The 27362-nt window shown below is 53.8% G+C and overlaps 10 protein-coding genes across 10 annotated transcripts; 6 read left to right on the top strand and 4 right to left on the bottom strand.

Moving 5' to 3' along the window:
• Nucleotides 1-50: 50 nt before the first annotated feature.
• On the top strand, nt 51-645 carry CCM_08533 (prefoldin subunit 4, putative; the record flags this gene model as incomplete). The annotated part of the gene is made up of 4 exons (XM_006673671.1): nt 51-77; nt 136-264; nt 322-389; nt 453-645. The coding sequence occupies 4 exons, from the start codon at nt 51-53 to the stop codon at nt 643-645; spliced, it is 417 nt and encodes a 138-aa protein (XP_006673734.1).
• Nucleotides 646-1283: 638 nt separating this feature from the next.
• On the top strand, nt 1284-3182 carry CCM_08534 (Major facilitator superfamily transporter; the record flags this gene model as incomplete). Its single annotated transcript, XM_006673672.1, has 3 exons — nt 1284-1341; nt 1436-1644; nt 1710-3182. The coding sequence occupies 3 exons, from the start codon at nt 1284-1286 to the stop codon at nt 3180-3182; spliced, it is 1740 nt and encodes a 579-aa protein (XP_006673735.1).
• A 690-nt stretch (nt 3183-3872) lies between these two features.
• CCM_08535 (5-methyltetrahydropteroyltriglutamate-homocysteine methyltransferase) lies at nt 3873-6247 on the bottom strand (the record flags this gene model as incomplete). The annotated part of the gene is made up of 2 exons (XM_006673673.1): nt 3873-6100; nt 6175-6247. The coding sequence occupies 2 exons, from the start codon at nt 6245-6247 to the stop codon at nt 3873-3875; spliced, it is 2301 nt and encodes a 766-aa protein (XP_006673736.1).
• Nucleotides 6248-7039: 792 nt separating this feature from the next.
• CCM_08536 (uncharacterized protein) lies at nt 7040-8626 on the top strand (the record flags this gene model as incomplete). Its single annotated transcript, XM_006673674.1, has 1 exon — nt 7040-8626. The coding sequence occupies one exon, from the start codon at nt 7040-7042 to the stop codon at nt 8624-8626; it is 1587 nt and encodes a 528-aa protein (XP_006673737.1).
• Nucleotides 8627-9400: 774 nt separating this feature from the next.
• On the top strand, nt 9401-11721 carry CCM_08537 (threonine synthase; the record flags this gene model as incomplete). The annotated part of the gene is made up of 4 exons (XM_006673675.1): nt 9401-9637; nt 9832-9951; nt 10101-10473; nt 10535-11721. The coding sequence occupies 4 exons, from the start codon at nt 9401-9403 to the stop codon at nt 11719-11721; spliced, it is 1917 nt and encodes a 638-aa protein (XP_006673738.1).
• Nucleotides 11722-13659: 1938 nt separating this feature from the next.
• On the bottom strand, nt 13660-16778 carry CCM_08538 (arylsulfatase; the record flags this gene model as incomplete). Its single annotated transcript, XM_006673676.1, has 6 exons — nt 13660-14038; nt 14314-14365; nt 14422-14449; nt 14831-15948; nt 16010-16270; nt 16340-16778. 6 exons carry the CDS (start codon nt 16776-16778, stop codon nt 13660-13662), a joined length of 2277 nt encoding a protein of 758 aa, XP_006673739.1.
• Nucleotides 16779-21230: 4452 nt separating this feature from the next.
• CCM_08539 (CCCH finger DNA binding protein, putative) lies at nt 21231-22399 on the bottom strand (the record flags this gene model as incomplete). The annotated part of the gene is made up of 2 exons (XM_006673677.1): nt 21231-21714; nt 21768-22399. The coding sequence occupies 2 exons, from the start codon at nt 22397-22399 to the stop codon at nt 21231-21233; spliced, it is 1116 nt and encodes a 371-aa protein (XP_006673740.1).
• A 568-nt stretch (nt 22400-22967) lies between these two features.
• Nucleotides 22968-23262, top strand: CCM_08540 (Oligosaccaryltransferase; the record flags this gene model as incomplete). Its single annotated transcript, XM_006673678.1, has 2 exons — nt 22968-23054; nt 23122-23262. 2 exons carry the CDS (start codon nt 22968-22970, stop codon nt 23260-23262), a joined length of 228 nt encoding a protein of 75 aa, XP_006673741.1.
• A 950-nt stretch (nt 23263-24212) lies between these two features.
• Nucleotides 24213-25894, top strand: CCM_08541 (RNA annealing protein Yra1, putative; the record flags this gene model as incomplete). Its single annotated transcript, XM_006673679.1, has 4 exons — nt 24213-24422; nt 24477-24506; nt 25288-25526; nt 25579-25894. The coding sequence occupies 4 exons, from the start codon at nt 24213-24215 to the stop codon at nt 25892-25894; spliced, it is 795 nt and encodes a 264-aa protein (XP_006673742.1).
• A 257-nt stretch (nt 25895-26151) lies between these two features.
• On the bottom strand, nt 26152-27351 carry CCM_08542 (uncharacterized protein; the record flags this gene model as incomplete). The annotated part of the gene is made up of 4 exons (XM_006673680.1): nt 26152-26169; nt 26351-26550; nt 27044-27060; nt 27281-27351. The coding sequence occupies 4 exons, from the start codon at nt 27349-27351 to the stop codon at nt 26152-26154; spliced, it is 306 nt and encodes a 101-aa protein (XP_006673743.1).
• Nucleotides 27352-27362: the final 11 nt, after the last annotated feature.

The raw sequence follows: 27362 nt of genomic DNA on the forward strand, positions 1-27362 counted from the left end.
AGAGTAAAGCCAGCAAACCAGGTCCGCTTGGTTACAGAAGAGCTATCAAAATGTCTTCAGTACTGCAAAGGCGTATGGTATGTAGCGCCTACAGATGCAAGTCCTCCGTTCGCACGACTGACACGCTTCACACAGCTGTCCAAGGAGGAGGAGGCAGCGGGACAAGAAGTCGAGGTCCGTCGCGAGGACCAGGACAAGATCAACAGATTCAGCAGATTGCATCAAAGAGAGTTGCTTCTGGAGGAGGAGCTGAAGGCGAATAATGTTTGTGTTCTCCGTTCTTAGGTGGTGTACCGACCGTTGACTGACGACATGAAATAGAAAGAAAAGGAAGAGCTCGACGACCTCTCGACCGAACTCGAGCTCGCCGACGAAGACGAGAAAATCCAGTAGGACATCTCTACAAGCAATAACGATACAAAAAGTCGGCCCTGTGCTGACAATTACCCCAGATACAAGATTGGCGACGCATTCTTCCACCTGCCGCTGGAACAGGCCCAAGAAATGTTGGGCACAGCGACGACTCGAATCGAAAAGGATACCGAAGTACTGGAGGAAAAAATAAGCACCATCAAGGAGCAAATGACAGAACTAAAAGTTGACCTGTATGCAAGATTTGGCAAGCAGATCAATCTCGAAGTATAGAAGACGAATAATACGACTGGAAAGTCATTATCCGACTACGGATAGCGCCTTCTCTGTGACCTCTACGATACTAGTGCCGACTGCGAGGTTGCACTTCTCAAAAGCATCAGCACGAATTGCCATTTTCTGAGAGCATCATTGTCCGCGGGGGCCGTAAATCGGAGTGTAACGCTAGTAGCACAGCGAATTGAGACTTGCGTGCTTGCAACCGTATCATCTGCGGCGAAACGGAAAAAACACACCCCCACGCACCGTGCCCATCTGGGCTCCGCCCCGAAGGCCGCGGACAACTGGGGCGAGCAACCCTATTGACTGGCAGAGTTCTGTATCGGAAAAGGGCACCGCGTTGTACCCGGGTATATTCGAGCGGCGCCCGATGAACGGCCCCACGCCCTTCCAAAGCAACAACTTAATTTGGGTCGCTCCCTCACCGATTTTCAACCATGGCACGCATTCTCTTTCAATTTTCATCTTGCCATTTATGCGAGCGCTCGCTGCTGGAACTACTGGGCTGACGACTACGCAGCTCCGTTCCAAAGGAAGCCACCGGTAGTGCGACTTGCGCCCACGACGCATTCCGATTCCGCGATTGTCATGAGCCGAGTCGGGGAACATTGACCCGACGAGTCGTACTAGAAATGAATGGCAGCAATTCCGCCATAGTGGCCGAGGGAGGGGAGGACTCGGGCCGTCCTCGTAAGGCACCACTACTGTACTCACAAACGCCGAGTGATGGCTCTCAGTTGAAACTGCGTCGCCTTGCTGACTACTTTGCTCTTTTTGCCTCTAGATGATGGCCAACACGGCCGGTCAAGTACCGAAATCAACCGAGAAGCGGAAGAGGAGCGGCTCGAATCTTCTCTTCCCGAAGAAGATGATCTTGAGGAGGACGACCTCGCAGCGCTTGACCAGGTTCGCTCGCGCACACGCAGTCGTCCCGGTTATGAGACGATAGAATGGAAAATTGATGACCCCGAGAACCCCAAGAATTGGTCCCACGTTCGTCTTCCACATCCCTCGTCACCTCTCCGACCCATGACACTAACCCACGGCTCCCCAATCAGACTAAAAAGTGTCTCGTCACCGCCCTAACGTCGATGCTCGTTCTCAACTCGACGATTGGCTCCGCGTTGCCCAGCCAGGCCATCCCCTTCATCGCAGACTATTTCGGTGTCACCTCCCAGGAGCAACGCGTGCTGCCCATTTCCATCTTCCTCGTCGGCTACGTCTTTGGGCCCCTCATCTGGGGCCCGCTGAGCGAGCACATTGGCCGGCGCAACCTGACCCTCGTCACCTTTACCAGCTTCACCCTCTTCACTATGGGCTGCGCGCTCGCGCCGTCGTGGCGCGCTCTGCTCGTACTGCGCTTCTTCACCGGCGTCTTTGCCGCCTCGCCCATTGCGATTGTCGCCGGCATCCTCGCCGACGTCTACGGCGACGCCCGCGAGCGCGGCCGCGCCTTTGGCGTCTTCATGGTCGTCACCACGCTCGGCCCGCTCGTCAGCCCCATCATCTCGGGCTACACCGCCGAGACCATCGGCTGGCGCTGGGCCTTTTGGGTCAACCTCATGTACGCCGGCGCCACGCTCGCCTGCGTCCTCTTCCTGCCCGAGACGTACGAGCCCGTACTACTCGAGCGCCGCGCGCGCCGCCTCCGCGCGCAGGACCCAGCCCGCAACAAGGTCGTCGCGCCGCGGGAGCTCGAGGAGACGGACGTGGGCCAGCTTATTAGTGTCGTCCTCGCCCGCCCGCTACGCATGCTCTTCACTGAGCCCATCGTCGCCTGCTGTTGCGCCTACCTCGGCCTCGTTTACGCCGTCTTTTACATGTCTTTCCAGGCCTACCCCATCATCTATCAACAGCTTTACCACCTCAGCCCCGGAGAAACGGGCCTCACTTACCTCTCCGTCGGCGTCGGCGCCGCCGTGGCCCTCCCCATCTTTTGGAACTGGGATGCCGTCCTCGCCCGCGCCCAGGCCCGCGGTGCACTCTGGGTCCGCCGTGAAGAGTATCGTCGCCTGCCCCTCGCCTGCATCGGTGGGCCGCTTTTCGTCATCTCCCTCTTCTGGATGGGCTGGAGCGCCCGCCCCGGCGTTTCCTTTGTCGTACCCCTGCTCGCCGGCATCCCCTTTGGCGTCGGCATGGTCCTCATCTTCTTCGCCATCCTCAACTACCTCGTCGATGCCTACGAGATATTTGCCGCGTCCGCCAACGCCGCCTCCTCCACCAGCCGCTCCGTCCTCGCCGTCGTCCTTCCCTTTGCCACCACGCACATGTTTGATCGGCTCGGGATTGCTGGTGCCTGCTCTTTGCTAGGCGGGCTACTCGCCGTCATGTGTGTCATTCCCTTCATCTTCATCTGGAAAGGCGAGGCCATTCGCGCCCGCTCCAAGTTTTGCGTCGCCTTGCGCGAGAGACGAGAGAAGTTGGCGCGGAGGGCCGAAGAGCGCCGTCGTCGGCAAGAGAGAGAGGAGATGCGCGAAAAGGCGAGAAACGATGCCCAGAGGCAGCGAGCAGCGGAGTCACTGGAAGTTTAGACCACAGTCTCTTTGTTGTTTTATTTTGTTTTTGCATTGCCGTATAGAGTATGATATAACGCCTGCGGAGATGGCCAAACTCGCTTGGCTCCAGAAACCAGAAATCAGCATTCAAGAGACAAAAAGTTAAAATAACCAATAAAGTTAGAATAATACATATAAAGATTATTGATCAGGAAAACTAAAAAAGCTACCAAAAAGAAGCAAGATACCTAGGTGGTTAACTAGTAACCTAGCGGATTGAGTTTGGGTTCTGCTAGTCTTCTTCTGGATGTGCTTGAATGTTCATCCGTCATCAATCAAGGACGTGTAGTGTAGAATGTTGAGATCGTCCGTCACACTTGATGAATTGATTTAAAGTCACGTAATATGTGTATTATTATCATTTTGAGATCCCAGCTGGGTCTTCTCGTCCCCAATCGGGAACATATGTATCTATATGTTGAATGTGCGCCTCGCCAATGCAAACCCTGAAACCCGTGGGTTGAATAACCTTTTGTTGGGAAGCACTAGCAAGCGCATCTGTCACCAACAGCCCAAAAACGCCGATGTTGAAATCGTAGCCGGCATTATTTCGCGCAGCCTCAAGCAAGAACAAAGAAAAACAACGCTTTAAGAATGGTCAATTCTTCAATGACACATTCTCACACCCCCGTCCGTACTCCGACCAAGCTGGCATGTTGTAGCCGCTTATTTGGCATACTGGGCACGGAAAGCCTTCGCGGCGCTGACCATGTTGGCCAGAGCCTCCTTGGTCTCCTTCCACTGACGGGTCTTGAGGCCACAGTCAGGGTCGATCCAGAGCTGCTCAGGCTTGAGGAACTGAAGCATCTCCTGGATGCGGTCCTTGATCTCTTGCTCGCTGGGAACACGGGGCGAGTGGATGTCATAAACACCGGGACCAATGTGGCGGGGGTAGGCAGAGTCGACGAAAACGCGAAGGAGCTTGGCGTCAGACTTGCTGTTCTCAATGGAGAGAACATCGGCATCAAGCGCAGCGATGGCGTGGAAGAAGTCCTGGAACTCAGAGTAGCAGAAGTGCGAGTGGATCTGAGTGGCGTTCTCGACACCAGCAGTGGACAGCTTGAAAGCGTTGACGGCCCAAGCGAGGTAGGCGTCACGCTCCTTGCCAGAGCGGAGAGGAAGACCCTCACGGAGAGCGGGCTCATCGACCTGAATGACGTCGACACCGGCCTTCTCGAGGTCGACGACCTCGTCGCGGAGGGCGAGAGCAAGCTGCTCAGCCTGGACGGACTGGTGGACATCGTCACGGGGGAAAGACCATCGAAGGCAGGTGACGGGGCCGGTAAGCATACCCTTCATGGGCTTGTCAGAGACCGAGACGGCGTACTTGGACTCCTTGACGGTCATGGGGGCAGGGCGAGAGATATCACCGACAATGATGGGGGGACGGACGCAGCGGGAGCCGTACGACTGGACCCAGGCGTGGGTGGTGAAAGCATAGCCGTCAAGGCGCTCACCAAAGTACTGGACCATGTCGTTACGCTCAGGCTCACCGTGAACGTAGACGTCGAGGCCGAGCTCCTTCTGGATGCGGACGTTGTCGTCAATCTCCTTCTCGATGAACTTGTCATACTCAGCCTCAGTAATCTCGCCCTTGGTAAGACGTTGGCGCTGCTGGCGAATCTCCTTGGTCTGGGGGAAAGAGCCGATGGTCGTAGTAGGGAAGAGAGGAAGGTTGAGCTTCTTCTCCTGCTCGCTAATACGGACGGGAAACTCAGCCTTGCGGCTGTAGTCCTGGGCAGTGATCTTGGACTGACGCTCCTTGACCTGAGGGTTGTTGGTGCGAGCGGAGGAGGCACGAGCCTGCATAGACTTGGCGTTGGCCTCGAGCTGCTCCTTGACGGAGGCAGGGCCCTCGGTGACGGCCTTGGCAATCAGGGCAATTTCAACAGCCTTCTCGGAAGCGAACGAGAACCAGTCAGCGACCTCGGCGTCAAGCTTCTTCTCGGAAGCAAGAGTGTGGGGAGTGTGGAGGAGGGACGATGAGGTAGCAGCAATGACGCGCTCCTTGCCCAGCTTCTGAATGGCCGACTCAACAGTCTCAATAGCGCGCTTGAGGTTGGTCTTCCAAATGTTACGGCCGTCGACGACACCGGCAGAGAGGATAGTGTTGGGGCCAAGAGCAGCGGCGACGGCGTCGAGCTGCTCGGGGTTGCGGACAAGGTCAACGTGGACAGCATACACGTCCTTGGGGACGAGATCGAGGTTGTGGACGATGTCGCCGAAGTAAGTGGTAAAGACGAGCTTGGGGATCTTGTCACCAAGGCTGGCAAACTTCTCGTAGGCGGGCTTGAAAGCAGCCTTGGTCTTGGCAGGGAGGTCAAAGACGAGGACAGGCTCGTCAATCTGAACAGTCTCAGCACCAGCAGCCTTGAGCTGAGTGAGGTACTGCTCGTAGACGGGCAGAAGCTTCTCTAGCAGGTCGATGGGGTCAATCGACTGGCCACGGTCGGCCTTGCCAAGGTGGAGGAAAGTAACAGGGCCGACGAGGACGGGGCGGGTTTCAATGCCTGCCTCCTTGGCCTCCTTGAACTCGACAACAGCCTTGGGGCTGTCTACAAGCTTGAAGGTCTGGTTGTCCTGGAGGGTAGGCTTGACGTAGTGGTAGTTAGAATCGAACCACTTGACCATCTCCAAAGAAGAAACGTCAACGCCACCCTTCTGGTGACCACGGCCCATGGCGAAGTATTCATCAATGGTGTCAAGACCATCCTTGGTGTAGCGCTCAGGCACAGCACCGAAGTCCTGGATCTGGTGAAGGACCTGGTCGTAGAGAGCGAAATCGTTGCTGGGAATGGAGGTGACGCCAGCATCCTTCTGGATCTTCCAGTGCGCAAGACGCAGACGCTTGGCCTCGGCAAGTAGGTCAGCCTGAGAAATCTTGCCACCCCAGTCTAGAAAACAGTTGTTAGCACGATTGCTTTTTCTGTTGGACCAGCTTGGCGAGGTAGTGGGCTGAGTGACTAACAAGCTTCAGTAGCCTTCTTCAGGTCACGGTTGACACCCATGCGGGGGAAACCGAGAATAGCGGACTGAACCATTTTGGCGGTTATACGGTATTTTCTGAAGGACCTATACGATTGAGATCTGGAAGAAATTCATTGGTTAGTGACCATGCCGCATAGAAGAGGGAGGCGGGGTAGCGGGAAGCTGAACGCCGAGCCAGATCAAAGGCGGGACTGGTTGGTACATACAATGTGACGGCCGTACTGCTGGCTCGATGAACAAAAGATAGGATATCAGTTCCTCAAAGCACAGAGACTTGCAGGAGGAAAGGAATTGGGTGGGAAAGAAGGAAAATTTCCCGCGAGGGGCAAGTGCGGGGGCGGGCTTAAATACACTGCCTGAAGCCTGAAGGCGGAGGGGGGGAGCAGAACAAGCTGAGCTGGTGAAAGGGAAAGGGAAAGGAACAGCGCCTGAACCGGCGCAGTGAGCTTCCCCCCCACTTACCCACCCTCGTTGTGGGTTGTGTTGTACATGAACAGGGGGTTTGTAATCAGCCCGCAGCTTTCATGCCAGCGCGCAGCTAAAATCTGTTAGGTATTAGTGTCAATCTCGAAAACTCTTCGATGGTACAAAACAAATTGCAACTTTTTACATAGACAGAATGCCAGCTCTGAAAACGACTTGAATTGACCTTTGGAACTTGCGCAAACCTGTACGAACCCTTTCTTTCTTCCCTTGGTTGTGTTTGCTGGTTTCCTTCTTAGCCAGTCACGTGGGTTCGCGTTGGTGCAGCCGCGACATTACGTATGCTATGTAGCCATCGTGAAATCGCCTTTACAAGATCACTGGTGAACGAAATCGATCGCGCTGCACACACTTATTTCCACATGACTCCGGCCTTTATAGCGGACTCTGATGAGGAGTCTGAAACTGATACTTTTTCGCCTCCGCCCGCGGCCCAGGTAGAGGAGCCCTCGTTTGCAAGCACCAATTCTGAGCCTGTTAGCCTGGCCACATCTTCCACGGATACCACCTTTTTCCAGGGCATATACCACGAACAGCAGATCGCCGCCGCCAGGGAGCAACAACTCAGAACTCACGGAGGTCTCAATGAGACTCTACCGCCTACGGCTCCTACCGGGACCGAGCAAACAGACCCCGTCTCGTTGCCGTCGCAGTATCCAGAGGGCACTCCATTGACGGTCGGGGATACTAATCGTAGCAACGCTTCGAATCCCATCAAATCAGCCATTATGAGGGGAAAGAAGGTTAGACAAGATACCGTTCGGGCCGCAGATCCGTACGCGTTTCCAAGCAGCGCGGAGGAGGATGAAAGCCGTGGCGGGCATCGCGCCGGCCGTATGATGGCTGTCAGCTCATCTCTGGCTTATCGCGGGGCTGGAGTGGGGGGAGTCGACGAGGAAGATGCAATGGGACCGCCTCTTAGGAAGAGGCAACGGTTAAATCCGCGCGGTAACGACTGCATCGACAGTTCACTACCACCCACTGCACCACAGATGTACAGCAGCATCCCGCCCACCATGCCTCCAGTTGTTGTTGATGAAATCACTAACAACGAAATCACCGAACGTTCAAGCACCCAGTTAGTTCCTACCATGGATATCAGCGATGATCCGTCACTCATGATCCACCCTCGAGGCTTGACCAGCAACCAGAAGCAGCAATACATTGCAGTGGACTTGGCAGCGCGAGAGGGGAATGAAGATATTATGAACCAGACCCCTCGGCAGTCGAGAGCTAGATCTCAACGTCAAAGGACAAACGCGACCGCGTCCAAGCCAGACACTCCGAAACGACGTGCCAAGTCTAAACCAGACAAAGACGTTGTTAAATCTCCACAGCTCGGCACACCGGAACAGACACAGGAGGGAAAGCATATAGTTGTCCTTGACGATAGCGAAGACGAAGCATACGGAGGGAATGATACCCAGGTCGTCAAAGAAATCGAGAGGAAGCTCGCTGCAGATGAAATACAGCCGCTAACAACTCCAGCGACAAAGAGGACAAGGGGGAGGCCAAAAAAGGCGGAGAGCCAGGCACAAGGAGCTCTCGCTATACCATCGGAACCAAAAAGGGCACCAGAGTCTGGAAGAGCTTCAAAGAAAAGAGGCCGGCCAAGAAAAGCCGAAACGGCGGTGGTCGTGGAGACCAAGCTGGAGGTAGTGGAAGAAGATGAAGCACAGACTGAAGTTCCAGAAGGAGGAGGAGCCAAGCACGAAAAGATAATTACGACTGATGTCAAGACGGAGGACCAAACAAAGCCAAACGATGTTAAAGTTGACGATGAAAAGGCCGCCGGCGGTTCTCTTGTGACAGCCAAAAAGACGCCACAGAAACCGGCTGGCAAGCGAATAGAAACACCACAAATGGGCAGTACAGGCAAACCTCTGTATCGAATAGGATTGAGCAAGCGATCAAGGATCGCGCCGTTGCTCAAGTCGCTCCCGAAATGAGGTCGCCCCAGACTAAGTAAAGGCAATACGACAACTACATTGCCATTTTTCTTTCTTTCTAATAAATGTATGGGCTGCTCCTCACTATTTATGTCGCTCATTGATGCAGGTGGCTTCTTATTCGAACTTTGCTCGCTTACTGAGCCTTCTCGTAATTCTGGTCGGGAGAACCTAGATCGTCTAAGTTTTCTCGGACCAAGATACGTCCTTTCTAACCTCATCAAGCTGGTGTTGCGTAAAACACTCAATTGCGCGGTCGACCTCGCCTTTCATCTACGTAAAGTTGGGACGACCTTGGCTCCAATTGGTCCAATGATATCTTTGACGATGAAAAGAATGGAATGTGTTATTCTGTCGCGACAGTCAATGTGCAACTCAGCGGCTTCCAGTAATGGATTGCATCCACGCGCGATTGAGGTAACTAGAAGCCGTTGCGAGGTAGAGAGTGTGCTGAAGAGAGTTTTGGACAACGGCTCGTTAGATTTGCGTATCGGGACCATAACTACTCAATTTAAAGACTCAGAAGTCTCTTTAATTGATATTTTATTTATTTATTGAGGAACTTGATTAAATTGTCACTTCTAATCATCAAGAGTCTGCTCCTTCAGATTCGTATTCGCTTCACCCTTCCTATTTTCTTCGCTCTCGTTGCCAAGGATAAAAGCCGCAGGCTTGGCGCTAGCCCTGGACTGGACCCCTCACCAACGTTTGTTTTAACTCGCAAAAAAAAATCAATTTAGCACGAGCACGCCATCTGGAGCTAATAACGCAGGGATGTGGAGGAATCGCCAGCGTGGGTATCTGGCTGGACGGGCGACTCTGGCGCAGGCCGACGGTCGGAAGACCATGACTCTGCCCCGCCAGCTTGTGGCTGCCCCTCCAAGAAGTGGCATGTGTTGTCGGTCAATGACGGGTGAAATGGGCATGTCGAATGAAGAATTCCCCCATGTTGGTCAATCGAGGCAATCATCTGTTATGCTCGACTTGAAACTGGCCAAAGTTCTGTCAAAAGTACGTGACGAATCGGACGTCCATCTGCAAGCCACCTGTCGCCGATAACGGTTCCCCTCCCCCACCTGCGGTAGTTTTTTTTGCACCAGCAGATCTCGGAGCATCAGATCGCTTCCCGAACATCAGCGACGTCTTAAAGCCTTTGGTTCGAACCGCTCGTTGCAGAGGGCATACCGGTCTATATACGACACCAGTCTACCAAAATCACACCAATGGCGACCAATGGAAAATCTGCGGCTGCCGAGGCCCAACCCGAGGCCACCACTGGCAACCCTTCACATCGCTACCTGAGCACCCGTGGCGAGGACTCTGGGGTATGTAGTCATCGCAATGCAAAAAAAATCAGAACCCCGACCGCCCCAATGAGCGCACTGCCTTTTGCGCGCACCCGGGGTTCCCGATCCGATGAAAACGGCAAACCGCAAAATATCCAACAACTAACACTTTTTGCGCGCAACCGCAGTTTACGTTTGAGCAGGCCGTCCTCAAGGGCCTCGCCTCCGACGGCGGGCTCTTCATCCCTGAGGCCATTCCCGCCGCTGCCGGCTGGCAGGCCTGGAAGGACCTGTCTTTTGCCGACCTGGCCTACGAGGTGCTCTCGCTGTATATTTCCCCCGACGAGATCCCGCCCGCCGACCTACGCGACATTGTTCGCCGCAGCTACGCGACGTTTCGCCACGCCGACACGACGCCGCTCGTCCACCTCGAGGGCAGCCACTACCTGCTCGAGCTCTTCCACGGCCCGACGTTTGCGTTTAAAGACGTGGCGCTGCAGTTTGTCGGCAACCTGTTTGAGTACTTCCTCGTGCGGAAAAATGAGGGCAAGACGGGCAAGGGTACGACTCTACCGATGGGGGGACGTCGAAGAAGAAAGGCTAACAGATGTATGCAAAATAGACCGCCACCACCTCACTGTCGTCGGTGCCACGAGCGGCGACACGGGCTCCGCTGCCATTTACGGCCTCCGCGGCAAAAAGGACGTCTCCGTCTTCATCATGTTTCCGACTGGCCGCGTCAGTCCCGTCCAGGAGGCGCAGATGACGACGGTGCTCGACGCCAACGTCCACAATCTCTCCGTCGGAGGCACATTTGACGACTGCCAGGACCACCTCAAGGCCCTCTTTGCTGACCCCGACACCAACGCGGCCCTCAACCTCGGCGCCGTCAACTCCATCAACTGGAGCCGCATCCTCGCCCAAATCGTCTACTACTTCCACGCCTACTTCTCCCTCGCCAAACAGTCGCCCGGCTTCACTCTCGGCGACAAGGTGCGCTTCGTGGTGCCCACGGGCAACTTTGGCGACATTCTCGCCGGCTACTTTGCGCAGCGCATGGGCCTGCCGGTCGACAAGCTCGTCATTGCCACCAACGAAAACGACATTCTCGACCGCTTCTGGAAGACGGGCACGTACGAAAAGCACGCGTCGCCAGACGTGGCGTCGGACAAGGACGCAGCGACGGCGCCGGCCGTCGGCGCCGACCCCTCGGGCGTCAAGGAGACGCTCAGCCCCGCCATGGACATTCTCGTGTCGAGCAACTTTGAGCGGCTGTTGTGGTTCCTCGCCTACGAGTTCGCCGCGACGGCCGGCATGGACGACGAGTGGAACAAGCGCCAGGCCGGGCAGGAAGTCGCCGGCTGGCTGCGCAGCCTCAAGGAGGCGGGCTCCTTCGGCCCCGTCTACCAGGACGTGCTCGCTGCCGCCCAGCGCGATTTTGAGAGCGAGCGCGTCACCGACGCCGAGACGCTCGACACCATTGCCGCCTTTTACCGCCGCGTTGGCCACGTCCTCGACCCCCACACGGCCGTCGGCGCCGCCGCCACGCAGCGCTCCGTCGCCCGCGCCGTGCCCGCCGGCATCCCGCACATTTCCCTCTCCACCGCCCACCCGGCCAAGTTTTCAGGGGCCGTCGAAAAGGCTCTGGCCCGCGAGACCGGGTTCGACTTTGCCGCGCAGGTCCTGCCTGAGGAGTTTGTCGGGTTGGAGACGAGGGAGCGCAGGGTCGCAACAGTGGAGAATGACTGGCGCAAGGTGCGTGAGCACGTCAAGGCTCAGGTGGAAAAGGAGCTGGCGGAACAGCAGTAGGATGAGACGGCGCAGAAGAGAAAAGAGGTGGAATACATGGACGGGGCAAAACATTCATATTTAGAGCAGGGCGCTTCAAGCATATAAGCAGAATGATTGATATATTCCATTTTTCTGTTTAAACGTGGTGTGATATCTCTGGCTGGATGTGTTCACAGATGTTCGCGTACTCGCTCCAGTCCATCTTTATGTCTTTTGAAGTTACATTTTACATATTTGAACTCGATGCTATAGGAGCAATCACATGGACAAAGAGTTGCAAATCTGCTTATCTGTATCGGTACTAGTATTTGCATGATATAGATCCGGTTCTCATCTCCAATACAGTATTCGTCTGCGTGAGCGCAAGGCACACATAGACTAAAAAAGCAAAAAGCCTTCCAGTAGCTCACACCAACAGAGAACAGTAAAAAATATCAACATTCCAATGAGTTGATACCGGAAATCAATAAAAGAAACGCCGACGTAGATGCATCAGTAGTATCGCGGGATTCAGGCGGATTGTGCGTGGATTCCCTCAGGGACATTCGTGGCTAGCCAGCCCATGCCGCATCCGTATAGTGTACATTATCGTCTTGAGGTGTATCAATCACATACGACGGATAGTCATCAAGCGTTCGCTTAGCCCTTGTCTTTGATGTGCTTCTTGATGAATTCGAACGACGAAAAGAAGATGGCGTTGACGACGCATGAGCGACTCATGGAAACTGCCAGCCCGCGGTACATGTGCCGCTTGAAAAATGTGATTTTGGGTGCCGGTTCGACCTTCTCGCCACGTGCGTAGAGGAGCGAATTTCGCTGGTATATACTCTTGGCCGAGTCAATCGGATCTGTGTTTACCATTAGCTTTGCATCCCAGTTCAGCCAGCCGAGAGGCTTAGCTTACATATTATCGCCCAAGAAATGAGGCCACACGAACCACCAGCTGCTACTACGGCGAGTTTATTGCTGCTGTCTCCGGCGAGTGTAGTTCCGAGTTGCTTTCCGCTCTCATATACCATGAAGTATATACCTGTCCCGATCGTATCTCTCACTGTTGAGGGTTAGCGGCATCCGGCAACAGCGCAGTGAGTCGACTTGCATTGATGCAATCTGAAGCCAGTATAAAGGCCCAAGAGGCCTCGGTGTTTCACGATGGTGGCCATGGTCCTCAGGGTTCCTTTGTTCTGGTAGCTCTGAGCGATAGTGGCGCTCTGTTTCTTGGCCCCGCCACGCTCTGCTAGCAAGACAGCCACTTGCGAACTGAGTTTGCTGAGCTCAAACGGACAGGCCAGTACGGGGATGACAGCCCCAGCCGTTGCACCAGCGGCACCGAAGCAGGCAACCGAGTACATGTTTGGGTAATTGCCTGGCGTATTGACATAACGCAAAATATCGAAGCCAGTATTCTTCTTGACCCATCCGGCGTACGCATATTTTGCCCGTTGGTATATTGAGAAGGAGACGGTCCGGACGAGAGTGATGCTGGCCATAGGCGCCGTCACACCTGTTTGTAGCAACTTCGTTAGTACTTTGCGAGCAGCCGGATTGGCAACCGGGATTCGGTTGGGTCACAATCGCAACAATTCACCACCTACCTCGAAAAAAACCACCTAAAGCTTCTTTTTTGTAGGTTTGCTTGACGCAATCGAGAAAGCCGCGGTACTGGTATGTCTGCATGCGGGTCTTGACGCTGTCTAGAGGGAAGGCGACCAAGGTAGAAAAGGCACTGGAGCTGCTGGCGGCGATTTCAGTGCGATAGCGTTTCGTGAGAGATTGGCGCGGCTTCTCGCTAGCGATGGACGCAGCATTCTGCTTTGCGGGCGGTGATGAGCCGCTTGTCATCGTGGCAATGATGGAAGGACGAGCGGTAGCAGCAGGCCCATGTTGCGAGTTGGTGGGGCTTTCGCTTGCGCTCATTGCCTCTGGCGAGATGGCAGCGGCCGGTCACAGACGCGTTCAGGCTATGGCCCCGATCATACGAGGCCAGAGTCTGGAGCGGTGATCGCAGCGTGGCCAGTCGCCAGAAGCGCCGTGTCCATGAACGAATTGAGGCTCGCCAGGAAGGGGTGGACAGTCGAGAGATAGAGCACCGCCCGGGTTTTCGAATATAGGTCGATTACGGCACCAGATGCGCTGGTGATGTAGAGGAAGTTTTGCAGACAAGTAACTGCCATGCAAAGATTCTGGGGACACGGCGAGGATCGAGGAGCAGCGAGGAGCGTAGCGGATCGGATGGAGTTGAATATGACGAGAGGAGAGAGACGGAACAGAGTTGGTTTGACTCGACGATGATGAGCCCGATGGCGGGGCGGGGGCTAAGAGGCCACTAGGTAAGCTAGGTACCAGGTAGGTAGCAAATCGGCCGGCCTATAGGCCAGACCAAGACGGAACGGCACAGTAAGAACCACCGTATCGTGCAGACCAAATCAAAATTTCAGCGCGAGAGAGGGGCTTGATGAAGATGGGTGAAGGACGGATGATTCATGTCTGAGTCGCGGGGCGTCATCTCGGTTGCAGCTTCAACAGATGAGGGGATCGAAAAGGTGGAGATGGGGCTGCAGCTGGCAATTGGGAGAGAGCTCAAGGGTTAGTCTGGCAGGCGCTACTTACGTCCAGAAAGCCATGGCGGTGATGAAAGGATTATAATTGGCTTGAATTTGTACTAGCACCAGGGTTGAGAGACGTTCTCATCCATGAATTCATCACCAGTAGACGCACTGAGCAGTCTACCTATAGTTACCACAAGCTACCTAAATGGTCATCAGTACCGGTATTGCCTGTGAAGATGATGTCGCAGCGCTGCAAGTGTTAGCTTATAAACCGCGGGCTGTGATAGGCTAAGCGGAACCTGCAGCACTTGCTTGCAGTTGCTGTGGCTTGCTGGCTGCCATCTGCGCCCGTTTGCACATTCCCACTTACACACCAAAAAAAACTCCATACAGGGTAAGTAGTCTCACCATTCAAACAACGACAAGACAATAACTACACCTGCCAATAACATTTAGAGAAAATTGCAAGTTAGCAACTCAATTCTGACAAGATCTTCTCTCCATAGTTCAAGATACCAAATACAAAAACAACCCCGTCGTTCGATCCTATCGCTTTCTCAAGCTACAACCTCGCTCACCACTGTTGGGTCCATTACCGGGCGGATATGGCTCAGATGGCCTGGAACAAGCTTTGGCCGACCGATGAACTTTATCCAACTATACGGGTCGGCAAACTCGTCATCAAGCGACACACGCTGTCCCTGTACTGCCTCGGGAAACTCGCCTGCCACGCCAATAGAGCCAACTTCCGCCTTGTACTCCTCCCACAGGCGCATCAGCTCGGCGAACTTGGCCGGCTCTGCGTAACAAAGATTCTTGGTCTCGCCAGGGTCATTCTTCATGTGGAATAACTCCCACTTTTGCGGACCGCGTGGTGCAGGCACAAACACCAGCTTCCAGTGACCTTGCCTCAAGGCTCCTGATCCAGCGATCTCGAAGCCTGTCACATATGTCTCGTCGTGGATGTCAAACTCCTCGTCTTTGCAACGCTTCTTGCCCTCATTCTCCAGATGCAGCGATTGCAAATATGGTTGCCAGCTTTTCCCTCGCAGGCTGGCAATCTCTCGGCCCCGGTAATGTGTCCCTGGGTGCCTCAACCCAGCCATTTCCAAAAATGTTGGCACAATATCCATGACAGTGCAGTATGCCTTGGTAATGCGAGAACCCGAGGCTTCTGTACGCTTTGGGGGCTTTACGACCAGTGGCACCCGGCAACCGCCTTCTGTTGAGTGCATCTTGAACAGTCGGGACGGCGCCGTCGCCGCTTGCGCCCAGAGAGCCCCGTACCATACAAATGAATCCCCTCGACCGATGTTTTCGAGAGAATTGTCATAGTATTTGGCAATATGGGCAGCAACCTTGTCTCCCATTATGGGCTGTGCTTCGTAAGAAGCGCCTTCAGCTCCGTTATCCGACATGAATAGGATCATGGTATTGTCATATTCTCCCGTCTTACGAAGATGGTTGACAACCCGTCCGATATTCCAATCCATGCGATCTACCATGCCTGCATACACCTCCATCGCTCGTGCAGAGCTCTGTCTTGTCTCTTCAGGCAAGTCTTCCCACTCTTGGGATTCTTGCTCACCGACGCGCACAATCGGGTGCGAAACAACGTCCTGATCAACAAGACCAAGCTTCTTCAGACGCTCAATACGTTCGGATTTAAGAGCCTGAGGCCCGTTCTGATACATTCCTATGAGGATCAATACCATGATTTGAAGAGACGCAGCACAATAGCGGTCAGGGTAGCCTACCTTGATATCTATCTGCTACCTCTTTCGGAGCCTGAAGCGGCCAGTGAGGTGCAGAAAAAGGAAGATATGCAAAGAACGGCTTTTTGATTTCCGCCTCGTCTCGCCCAGAGAGATATCCAATCAGCTTCGAGGCATATGCGTCCGAAGAATAAAAATTGTCTGGAAGCTCAGCAATCTGACTGCCTTCGACGTGCAAAGCTCGGGTAGCCGTCTCGAAAAATCGATCTGCGTGGTCCTGTTCTTCGTACTGTGGTTCGTATCCTAGGCAAGGGATGGTGTCAGCGGAACCCCGAATTGTGTGGCTTACTTGCTATGATTACGGGAGCATACCATAATGGTTTGCACAGCCAGGTAAAAGGGCAAAGGATTTGTCGAATCCGCGACGGACAGGATAGTGCTGGGGTTTCAACCCCAAATGCCACTTTCCGGCCATCATGGTATGATAGCCACCGTCCTGAAGAAGCTCTGGAAGAGCGACGACGCGTTCATTCAAGTATCCTTCATGACCAGGCTGACCTTGGTGTGCAGCAGAGCTACGAGTAAACTCTGCCAATTCTCCAAGGCCTGCAATGTGGTGATCGGTTCCTGTCATAAGCATCGACCGAGTTGGTGAGCACGCGGCCGCCACATGGAAGTTTGTGAAGCGAAGGGCATTATGTTCTCGGGAAAGTGCGTCGATGTTGGGTGTTTGAATCTCAGATCCAAAGCAACCACAGTCACTGAAGCCCAAGTCGTCGGCGACAATGACCAAAAAGTTGGGCGGCGTCATAGCGGGAGGGATGTATACGACCAAGATTCAGTATAATCAGGCATGTGAACCTTACGGGACGAATTAAGACAGAGGGAGCTTATTCGTCCTTAAGTACGACTACGAGAGAGGCTTTTGTGTCGACGAACCTCCTCCAGCCTCACACCCCAACCAGCGCTGTTTGATTTCTATTTCCCCTCTTTCGAGCAAGAAAAGATAGCCAAAGCATTACCGTCTTAGCTGAACCGAGACTAGCATAGGAACTCGCACAGGCAAGGCTGCATCGGTATCCATCGCCACGAGGTATGAATGCATTGAGCAGAGGGACTGTGTGCGGACTTCGGCAAGCCCTGGGGCATTCCTTCGGGGAGCTGGCTTCTGCATGCATGGGCATATACTTGGCGGGGTCAGAAAAGCTTCCTCTCATTGGGTGCGGCGGCAACGGAATAAAACCCTGATATCCAATACGGGCATCAGCAATGAGCAAACGACGACTGACCAGTTACGCAGACCAGTCGTATGGGGCGGAGGGGAACAGGAGACCTCCCAGTGGGACAGGCGTGGGCCATGGAAATGAGGCTTGCGACGTACGCCAATGCAGAGGTGTACCGACATATCAAGCGTTGCGCAGCCGGTTTTTACGAAGAGCTGATGAGCGAAATGAATTCAGGTTGCACGAATACAGTAGGCGGCTGTCTCACTAGCTGGTCACGACGGGTATAACTAAACGAGCTCAGCTGTAACCCCAGACGGGTTACGTCCCGGCCGGCGGGCTCCGGCTTCCGTTGGATGGATTTTTTTCCACGGAGAATTTTGAAACAGTGGCTCTCGGAGGTGGGCAAATGTCGCCAGCATTGCCCTGCATTGCATGAGAAGGTGCAATTCCGCCACAGACTGTCTTCATACAAATGGTAATATCAGCCAGCTAGTGTCTTACCTGGCGCTAGCAGCTCCAACAACTGGCATTTCCGAGCGGCTTTCGCTTCATATAATCGTCAAGTTCACGATGGTCATTAGAACATGCTACGTAGCATTTATATGCTGTGTCTACGCCCCTTTCCATCGACCCGCTCGTCTATTTCATACTATCAGCGTTGAGCTTCTTCGAATGTGTAAAATGAAGGGCGAATAATGCGAGGGAGTGAACACGTCATCTGCGCATAGGAACTGTGATACGCTCAGCTCGAAAAAGAGCCGAGACTTCATTGGTCACAACGTCGGCTGTCTTGAAGCTGAAGCCCGAACCAGCCAGACCTGGACAGTCTCATAGCTGGGCGGCGTTGAGCCTTGCCCGACGGGCGCCGCGTCGGGCAGCGATCCCAACAATTTGTAACAAGGATGAGGGCCCATGGACAAAATTGTTTGACACCGTTGAAGGCCCCTGGTCGACCACAGAACTGAACACGAGGTGTGATCAAACAACCCCCCGGTCAGTGACATACTACATCTTCCTGATTCTTATCATCGACTCTAGTTATTTTGATTGTAACCTCCTTTCACCTTTCATCTGTCTCGATTCTTTTTAAATATAATTGCGTTACCTTTTTGATTAGGCATACCAAAGAGTTTGCATTCTTATCCGACACCAGACTGGGGTGTCTGACCTGTCCAGATCCTAGACTTGTCTTGTAGCATCGAAGAGATCATGTATCGTGCATGATCATGCGTGCAGATATTTACTTTTCATCCAGTAGAAGGGATATATACTCGAACTGCCGAACTGGGATTACGTGGGCAGTAACGGACGATCAAGCAAACAAGCAAACAAGCAAACAAGCCGTTCTAGTCTTTACTGCCACGTCGCGAACGCTTGCCCGAGCAGTTTTGTTCGTTCCCCTCGGAATAACTAACATGTCACTCCCCTCCGAGATGTACTCCATACGGCGACGGAAATACACGACAGTGAAACATTGAAGTCACGCGATGGCGACTGACAATGCCCGCCATGAAGCACTGCCGGCTCCTCCGTGAGAAGCTTTATTTGCTGCCCTGTAAGTTGCACGTCTTATGCTGATAGTTATTCATTGCTGCCCGCAACGCAGTCTGCTTTCATTTCAGACGTAGCGGCTTCATTGCCCGTTTGCCAGTTGTCAGCAACTTCGGCCACCTTAGGAACAGACTATACCCCAAAATGGGAACGTAGTCAACGCGGATATAAAAAAGGCAAAGACTCTTACGGGGTATTTGGTTTATAGCCACACGGCCATGTGTTCTCTCGACTGTGGCCATGACGTGGGCATCTTCGGTGATGTCCAGACACATAGTTACAGCGCCTGTCCGCCCCGACTGACACTTCCCTTGCCCCAAGACTCTCATATGGCCCCATCCCTTGAGTGCGAGAATACGAAAACAGAGACTGTTCTACAAATTAGACATGGTGCATTGCTAGGCGTGGTCTTATTGCGGCCTCCTCAAGATCCCACAGTAACAGCGCCGCTATAAGCGGCTCTAGGAACCCTTCACACCACACAACCTACTGCCCACACCACCCTCCCATTTCACTCGGGCAGTGACGGTAAAGACAGCGCACTCCCTCTGATTCGTGGCAAGCCGTCAAGAAGGGAGGGGCCGCAAAGTGGACGGGCATGCACTCGCCATCTGCAAAGCCACCATCGCTAACCACTGATTCGTCTTGCAGCCTTTTGCCGAAAGACTTTGACCAAAGGTCGACCCCGAAACGGGGCCTCTAACCACCTTTTCTCGAGCTTCATCTTGTCGGTTATGGCCACGGCACCGGTTCCCATCCATGAGCACTGGGCCTGCTGGCGTGCATATCCGTCGTCAGTGTCATGTGGCAGACGAGTGCCACGACGAACGGTATGGTGCGCCGTGGGCCCGCATCGCCAACTCTGCCGTGGCGGGATTCTGCATCATCGTGCGTGCCCGTTATACCAGTACATGCCGCCGCAGCTGCGCGGGCTGACGATCATCGTGGGCTCGATGCTCGATGGCCTCGGACGGACGCCTCGTGGCGCATCCCCGTCGGCCTGCAGCTCGTCACGCCCGCGCCCTCGTGCTGGGGCGCTCTGGCCCCTGGTCCCCGAGTCGCCGCAGGAAATCGAGAGGCCGACGCCGCGCGGTCGCTGCGCCTGTTTGGCCCAGGGGGGAGGGGGCTTGCAGACGCTGCGCGAGAGCCTGGCGGCACACGCAAAAAGGGCCGTGGCGAGAGGTTGTCGTCACAGCTCATGGTGGGCCAGCAGATCACGGGCCAAGGTATCCGTGAGCCATTATGTGGCCCGGGGTTTTAACAGCGCAACGGCTTTGCGGCACAGGCGCTGCTCTTTACCGTGCTTTCCGATGTCACCGGCTTGAATGTCACTGTCTTGGCGGGCACTTATCTTGGCCTGGACTGTGGTCGATGGCGTTGGTCGAAGCTGTGTTTTCCAGTCGTATTGTTGCCATCCAGGTTGACAACACCAACACTCTCTCACCTGGTCGTAGTTCGGAGGCTTCTCTATGGGTCTGTTTCTATACATTGTTGGCGTTGTATGGAGCCTCCAGCATCCCTCGAATGAGGCTAGAAACATCTTGGTGGCGACCATTTCCCTCTTCAACATGGTGTATAAACATGTCCTGGGCTTCCGTGTAAGTCCATCCTCGTAACTAGCGGGAGTATCCGCTCTTCCCGCTTTCGCTCCCGCCCCCTCCATCCAGTATGTGACCCTGTGATGGTCTGAACAAGATATATCATCATCACATTTCATTACAAGGGCAAAAAAAGGAAGAAAGCCAAGAAACTTGTTGAAGCTCTTAGACTCATTTCTTCGCTTTCTTCCCATCTTTGCCCTTGTATTGAAAGAAATTGACATAAAAAGGAACTGAGAGCAAAGACTAGAGAGGGGAACGGCAGGCCCCCTCCATCCTCTCGAAAAACAGCAGGCCAGGTGGAAAAACGGTTGCAACTACACTGCATTCATAATATGATGATAATGTCTCTTGTTTCCTTCTTATGTTGTGGCAAATCACAGTCGCCACGCAGGATGGACCATTATGTCTTGTATACAATATGCGGCTGCGCCATCTGCAAATTCGATTTTTGGGATGAATATGAAAACTCCCCGTCTCATCTATATACGCCAGTAGATAACCGGCACCCCCCATGATGTATGCAATGCTAATTTTCCCCATGTTGTCCGTAAGAATATCGCGTTTTTTCTGCTTCACTTCACTCGCCAAGTCCCCAGAAGCTTGGCGAGTTGGTGAAGCGTCCCTGAGCTTGAGTCCCCCCATTTACACCCTTCCCCCCATGACTACGCCCGGGTGTATCATACAAGAAGCTCATGTACCCAATAGATAAACGGGAACCAGCTCAGCTTCGTTTGTCCGCTACTGCCACGAGCCGCTGCTGCGGGGAATTGCCGTGCTTGGCACAGCCTCATGAGATTCCCGCGCGCAGCACGTCTGGAAAACGTCCACCTCGTACAAGGGGGTGGCTCGGCCTTGTCATTGTGTGTATAGTGCGAGGTAGGTCGCTCATGACGCAGCGGCTTCGCCATTGGTCGACTCCGCCGTCTTCTCGCCAGCATCGCTGCCATCGCCCACGACGTCCTCGACAGACTGGCCCGCCACGGGAGGGAGTTCGTATCCATGTTGCAGAGCCAAGCGCTCCTCCTCCTTTCGAATCTGTATGGCTTCCGTCTCGCGGCGGAGCTTCTGCAGGTTAAACACGTCGTCGTCTTCCTCGTCGTCGGATTCGTCCTCGCCGGTCCACTTGCCGCTCTCGAACAGGGCCCTGCCGGTATTGTCCTTGGCCTTGCGCAGCTGCTCTTCGGCGGCCTTTTGGTCCAAGCGACTTTGCTTCCACTTGGCAAAGGTTTCAGGCGTGACGGGCGTGAGGGTGCCGGTGAGCTTGTGACGTTCGGACTCGAGGAAGTCTTCCAGAGTGAGGGTCTTGAGGGGAGACTTGTCCAGGAGAGCCTTTTCAGCCGCTCTCTGCTCCTTGGTCTTGAGAACAAAACTGCCGAATTGGTTAATAATGTGGCGCAGGCCAGGAGCAAACACGAAACGTACCCGGGAGGTAGGGCATGCTTGTACATGCATTTATCGGCACCGTTGGGACAGATCCAAAACCAGCCGTATTTTCCATCCTCAATGGCAGACACAAAGAACTTGCACACCTTGTCCGTGGTCGTCTTTTGGTTGCCCTTTTTAGACAAGACGACGGACCGCAGCTTCTCCTCGTCCCAGTCCGCCGACGTCTCTTGCTTCTTCTTTTCTTCGTCGCCTTCTCGCACGTCCGTGTACAGGTTCTTCTTCTCCGTCCTACGCTCCACCGATAGGTCGTGCGCAAACTTGCACTTTTTGCCTTTTTCACAGTCGCCCTTTCTCCAAAAGATGCAGACCACTGTCTTGGGGTCCACGCCAAATGGAACCTTTTGAATCTGCGCGGGACGAGCGAGGAGGAGGGCCGTCTCCCTCTTGGCGTCCTCAGCGGCCTTTTTCTCCTTCTCGCGCTGCTCCTTTTCGGCCTCCTTCCTCTTTTGCTCGACGGTCCCGCTGCCCTTGAGGTTGCTCGTCATCTGGGCAATGTGTTTTTGCGCCGAGGCGCCCTTTTTGTTCTTCATGCCAAAGGTACGATCCTCCACAACCTTGGAGGCCGCAACCTTGGTCTTGGCGACGGCTTGCTTTTCCTTCTTCGCCATGCTGGGCAATGTCGCTCGCGGGCGGGTGGTGGCGTGTGGTGGGGTAGGCGGAAGTTGTTGTAGGCACTGTCAAAGTTGAAATTGAGTCGCTCTTGCGAGTATAGAACGGTCGTCCCTCGTTATTGAAAGTAAAAAATGACAATTCCGGCCTCTGCTGCCCTCGTCGTTGCCACAAAGCACTTTTCGTCGTAAATCTTGTAAAAGAGGTTTCGACTCTTTAGTGGGGAGTCTGGCGTGGGTGGATGAGGTCACCAAGATCACGTGCATGGCCCTCATCCTTTTGAGGGATGACTTTTTGGGCCCACCCCGGCTAGCCAGCGCTTGAGTGCTTGTCGCGACCCTGGAGCTCCACGAAGCTACGTATACCAGTTCCCATCTGCATTGCTTGGCCCAGCTCGCGCAAACACACCGGACGCCGCAACACTGTCACTCCTTTTGTGAGTGCTTCGATCTAATAGACGATAAATATGCTTATCGCTCTAACCGATCGCTAATTTTGCAAAGGTCCCACGTCCTGCCCTCTTATTGACACCCCTGGGATTGTTGCGTCGACAAACGAATCGCCAAGATGATTTCCGACAACGATCTCTATACTCTCGCCATTTTCCTTGGATCTGCTGCTATGCTTCTCATTATCTTATACCACTTCCTCGAGGTCAATTCGACAAAAAAGCCCGTCGCTGGTGCCAAGCCCAAGTCGACATAACGAGGTGACATTGCAGAGCGGCGCTGCGAAAACGATACGCGAAGAAACGAACACATTGTACATTAGCCGGGCGACGCTGGGAAAGGCCATTATAAATGATAGCGTCGGCGTCTTGGAACAAAAGACACATGCACGGCCACATTATACAAAGATTTGACACCGAAACGGGCCACCTAGGAGTCTATTTCGCGGGTTGAACAGGCGTTAATCGATTATATACATTTCAAGTTACATCCTATGGTCTGGCCAGCATTGCACAAGGGTGGTTTCACATTTGCGGTGAGAGAATGATAGCCAGCCTTCTGGGAATATTTGGGAACAGTTGCATGATGCGGACTAATCCTGGTGAAGTCGAAATGTCGGATCGTGGAACATTGATTTGTAATTTCATCCAATTTCTGAATATGAATGCAGCGAATGAGCACTGGCAAGTCTGCGGCTGCGTTAATGTGTCACGGTGAATCACTGCACCCGAGTGCTACGTCGCGCGCAAGGTTTTCTCGAACAGGAGGTGCCTCGATATGTGTTAGAAGCCAAATCTAGACTCGTCGACACACAGTGAAGTCGATCAAGCCTAGATAGCCTAGACCACATAATCGTCTTTGTCACCTTGTAGCCGTTTCGTTATAAAAATTGAGGTGGATATAACTAGGTAGGCGACAGCTGGCTTTCATGATGGGAAGTACCTAGTAGCCAATGGGGCACGTGATGTAACAGCCCAAGCGGCGCGCGTACCTGCTTACGTGACGCAGATGATTGGCTCATGGGCACTGTGCCAGCAGGTTACTTCGTGGCTGCCTCGCGCCCCTTGTATTCATCAACGCGCCCTCCCTCCCTCTCTTCCCTTCTACTTTAACCCAACCATCCTCCGTTTTCTTGCCGTTGGCTTCCTCGATTCTCACATTCGCCATCGAGTATATCAAGACCCTTTTGATACTTTCGTTCGGTAGTCGCTCACGCGAACCTTTTTTTTTCTTTTTCGAAAGCGCTTTTTTCCCAAGCCGAACAGACCCTTTTCCGTTGTCGCCCAATCCTTGCGACAACTCTTCACTTGCAGACCTACATCGCTTTTCATCACCCACCAAGCGTCTCTTCCAGCGCATCATCATGTCCGGAAAGCTCGATAAGCCCCTTGACGATATCGTCTCTGCCCGCCGCAAGAGCGCTGGCAGTCGCCGCTCTCAACGTGGTGCTGCTGGCCGCCCCACTGCTGGTATCCAGAAGGCAAAGCCTACCGCTCGTAACATCGCCGGCAAGCCTGCCCAGGGTAAGGCCACTGGCCCCCAAGGAGAGAGCAAGGTCATTGTCAGCAACCTGGTACGTTCAAGCCCTATGCGCATGTTGCGACGCCGCCGCTAACTACAAATACAGCCCAAAGATGTCTCGGAGCAGCAGATCAAGGTATGTTTCCGTTGAGGCCTTTCACGCCCCTCGGACCTGTTCGATCTTTCTTTCGCTACGTTTGCTCCCACAACCGAAGTGCCTGGATCCAATAGTCCAGACACTGAGCCGCCGCGCCTGAGAATCCGCAGTCTGGCCCTGTCTCCTTCCTGGTGGATGCTTGACGCCACCAGTCGAAGTCGAGAGCATCTAGTCTTGCCAAAGCCTGTTTGTTGTGCCTGGTCAGCATTTTAAACAGAGGCTGCAATGACATCAGAGATGCGCCGTCTGACTGTCTCATCGGTTTTGATGTGAGAAACGCACAATCCGCATTGCACGCGGTGTTGCTGTCAATTTCTTTTGATTCAGCGAGTTGGAAGCAAACGAAGCATGCCAGCCTATGGATCGGCTCGCAAACGGCCCACAAATGCAGCTCTCTGCTTGTCCACTCTCTCTGTTAGGAACACGGGCCGGATGAACAACGTCGTTGAGAATCGGTGAACAATACGACGTCTCTGGCGAAATCTCGTCTGACTGGAAGAGGCAGACGCAGAGGATGACGGGAGAATATGGGCAAGCAGGAGGCCTCTATCGTTGCTGTAGCGGTGGCATAAGTGATTTTGTGCTCGGCAACAGCTTGCGCGAGACTCCGAAACTCGCTGATAATCATGGCGAACCTTCGTTACGACTCTGAAACAACGCGTGCCCATGGACAATCCTTCGGATGAAGCTCGGCATCGGACTGTGGTCGTTGAACGCATCACATCTCTTCCGGTTAACTAACCACTACTGCGCCGTCTAGGAATACTTTGTCCAGTCTGTCGGCCCCATCAAGCGCGTCGAACTTTCCTACGGTCCCAACTCTCAGAGCCGTGGTATTGCCAACGTGATCTTCCACAAGCCTGATGGCGCTAGCAGGGCCTTTCAGAAGCTGAATGGTCTCCTCGTTGACGGTCGCCCTATCAAGATTGAGATTGTTGTTGGCGCCGCCCAGGCTGACAAGGTCATCCCCCGTGTCAAAACGCTCGCCGAGCGCTCTTCGTAAGTTCAAAGCTATCATGATATCGGTATGCCTTTGCTAACTTGAACACAGTCAGCCCAAGGCTCAGCCAAGGTCTGCTGCTGCTGGAAAGCAGATCAACAATGCTGGGAAGGATGGTGCGAAGGGCAAGGCCGGCAAGGGCCGTCGCGGCCGTGACGCTCGCCCCGCCAAGAAGACTGCGACGGAGCTTGACGCCGACATGGACAACTACATGGCTGACTCGTCTACCAACACCGCCGCTGCTGCTCCTGCCGCTGCCCCAGCCGCTAATGGCGACTCGGCAATGGCAGATGAGATCAGTGTAAGTTCGCAGTTGGTGCAGATAAGTTATGATTCTAATGTGAGACTAGTAAACGACGAGAAATGATTGGATGGGGGGAGGAATTGTAATATAAGCTAAAGCTGCTAAGAAAGGGCCAATACCGCAGCAGGAAGGGGCTGCTGCTGGGCAGATTGGCTTGCTAAGAATAGCGAATGGGAAGGAAATCAACAGAATGTACTCATAAAGACGATCCCCAATACATCTATTTCGGTATGTAATTGCACGCTTAGAATGCATGTGCCATTCGCCATACTTGAGAACCATTTGGTACGAGGGCGAGGCTGTCGCGATTGTTGCTACAGTCATGGCAGGTAGTTGGACTGTGCAGAGGTGGTTGACAAGGAGAGGGAGCTGTCGGAGCAGGAGTCTTGACTGATTGAAGTACAAGATGCGAGGGAAGGACAGCTCATGCTGGACTGATATGTGGTGGCGATGACGATACTGCTGGTCGAGGTGGGATTAGCATAGCAGCGCGGCTGGCGCGGGCTGTGCGCTAGGTACCGACGTTGGTTCCGTATAAGGCTCGTCGGCGGGCCATGCGACGATGCAGGCGCCTCGAGCGACGTCTTGCGCCGCGTCAAGCGAAGAGTACATTGATGAAGAGGGCATGATGGTATCCAGTGTCTTTTTTGTCTGATTTTTCTTGTCTGGCAAGTTTGTGCTCTGGTCTCTTTTTTTCTTATTCTCGGGGGAGGAGGAGACTGGACGGGGTCAACCCTGGTATGTGCTGTTTGTGCGAAACGGGTACGTACGCACGAGCGCGCCACGTAGAGGGAGGGGAAAGAGAAAAGTAGTTATCTTCAAGTATAAAAAGAGAAGAGGAAGGGAAAGAAAGTGAAAAGGAAAAGAGACAAACAAAGAAGGAAACGAGCAAAATAAGGTTACTAAAACAAGGCAGCGAAACAGCAAAGGGCACACCCAACCACAACTGCACGAAAACAGAGTTGCAGGGGGGGGAGAGGGGAGGGGTTTGTCGTTGGACGACGACGAGGGGCGCCTTTTTTCTTGTTTGGGCGGGCACGCGGGAAGAAGGGGAATTCCGTCAGACGAGAATACCGACGAATGATTTGCTACTCTTTGTCGAGTCACATTTCGACGAGACAACATTCACACACACACACACACACCGTGGTGTACGTACGTACAAAGTGGGTGTGGGATGGGTTTGCGGCATCTTGCACCCGATGGACTTACTGTACTTGTCACCTTTTCTCCGCAGGGTTGAGCCCACCGTTGTGTGAGAAAAAAGGAATAACAATAAACAACAATAACAATAAATAATAATAACGGGATGAATATTGGCTCCCTTTTCTTGGTTCGGGTTTCGGGTGTCATGTTGAACAGATCGGGGAAATCGGGGGGGAGGGGGGGGGGCAAATATGTGTGTCTAGAACAAGAAAACAAAAAAAAAGGAACCGTCGTGTAACAAACTCATTGGGTTCGGCGTTGCGCGCGTGCGCGAGCGCGCGCCAGATAGGCCGTTTCCCCCCCCCTCCCTCCATGGTTCTTTCTC

The sequence above is a fragment of the Cordyceps militaris genome (genome assembly GCF_000225605.1).
Source record: "Cordyceps militaris CM01 unplaced genomic scaffold CCM_S00007, whole genome shotgun sequence".
Taxonomy (NCBI): domain Eukaryota; kingdom Fungi; phylum Ascomycota; class Sordariomycetes; order Hypocreales; family Cordycipitaceae; genus Cordyceps; species Cordyceps militaris.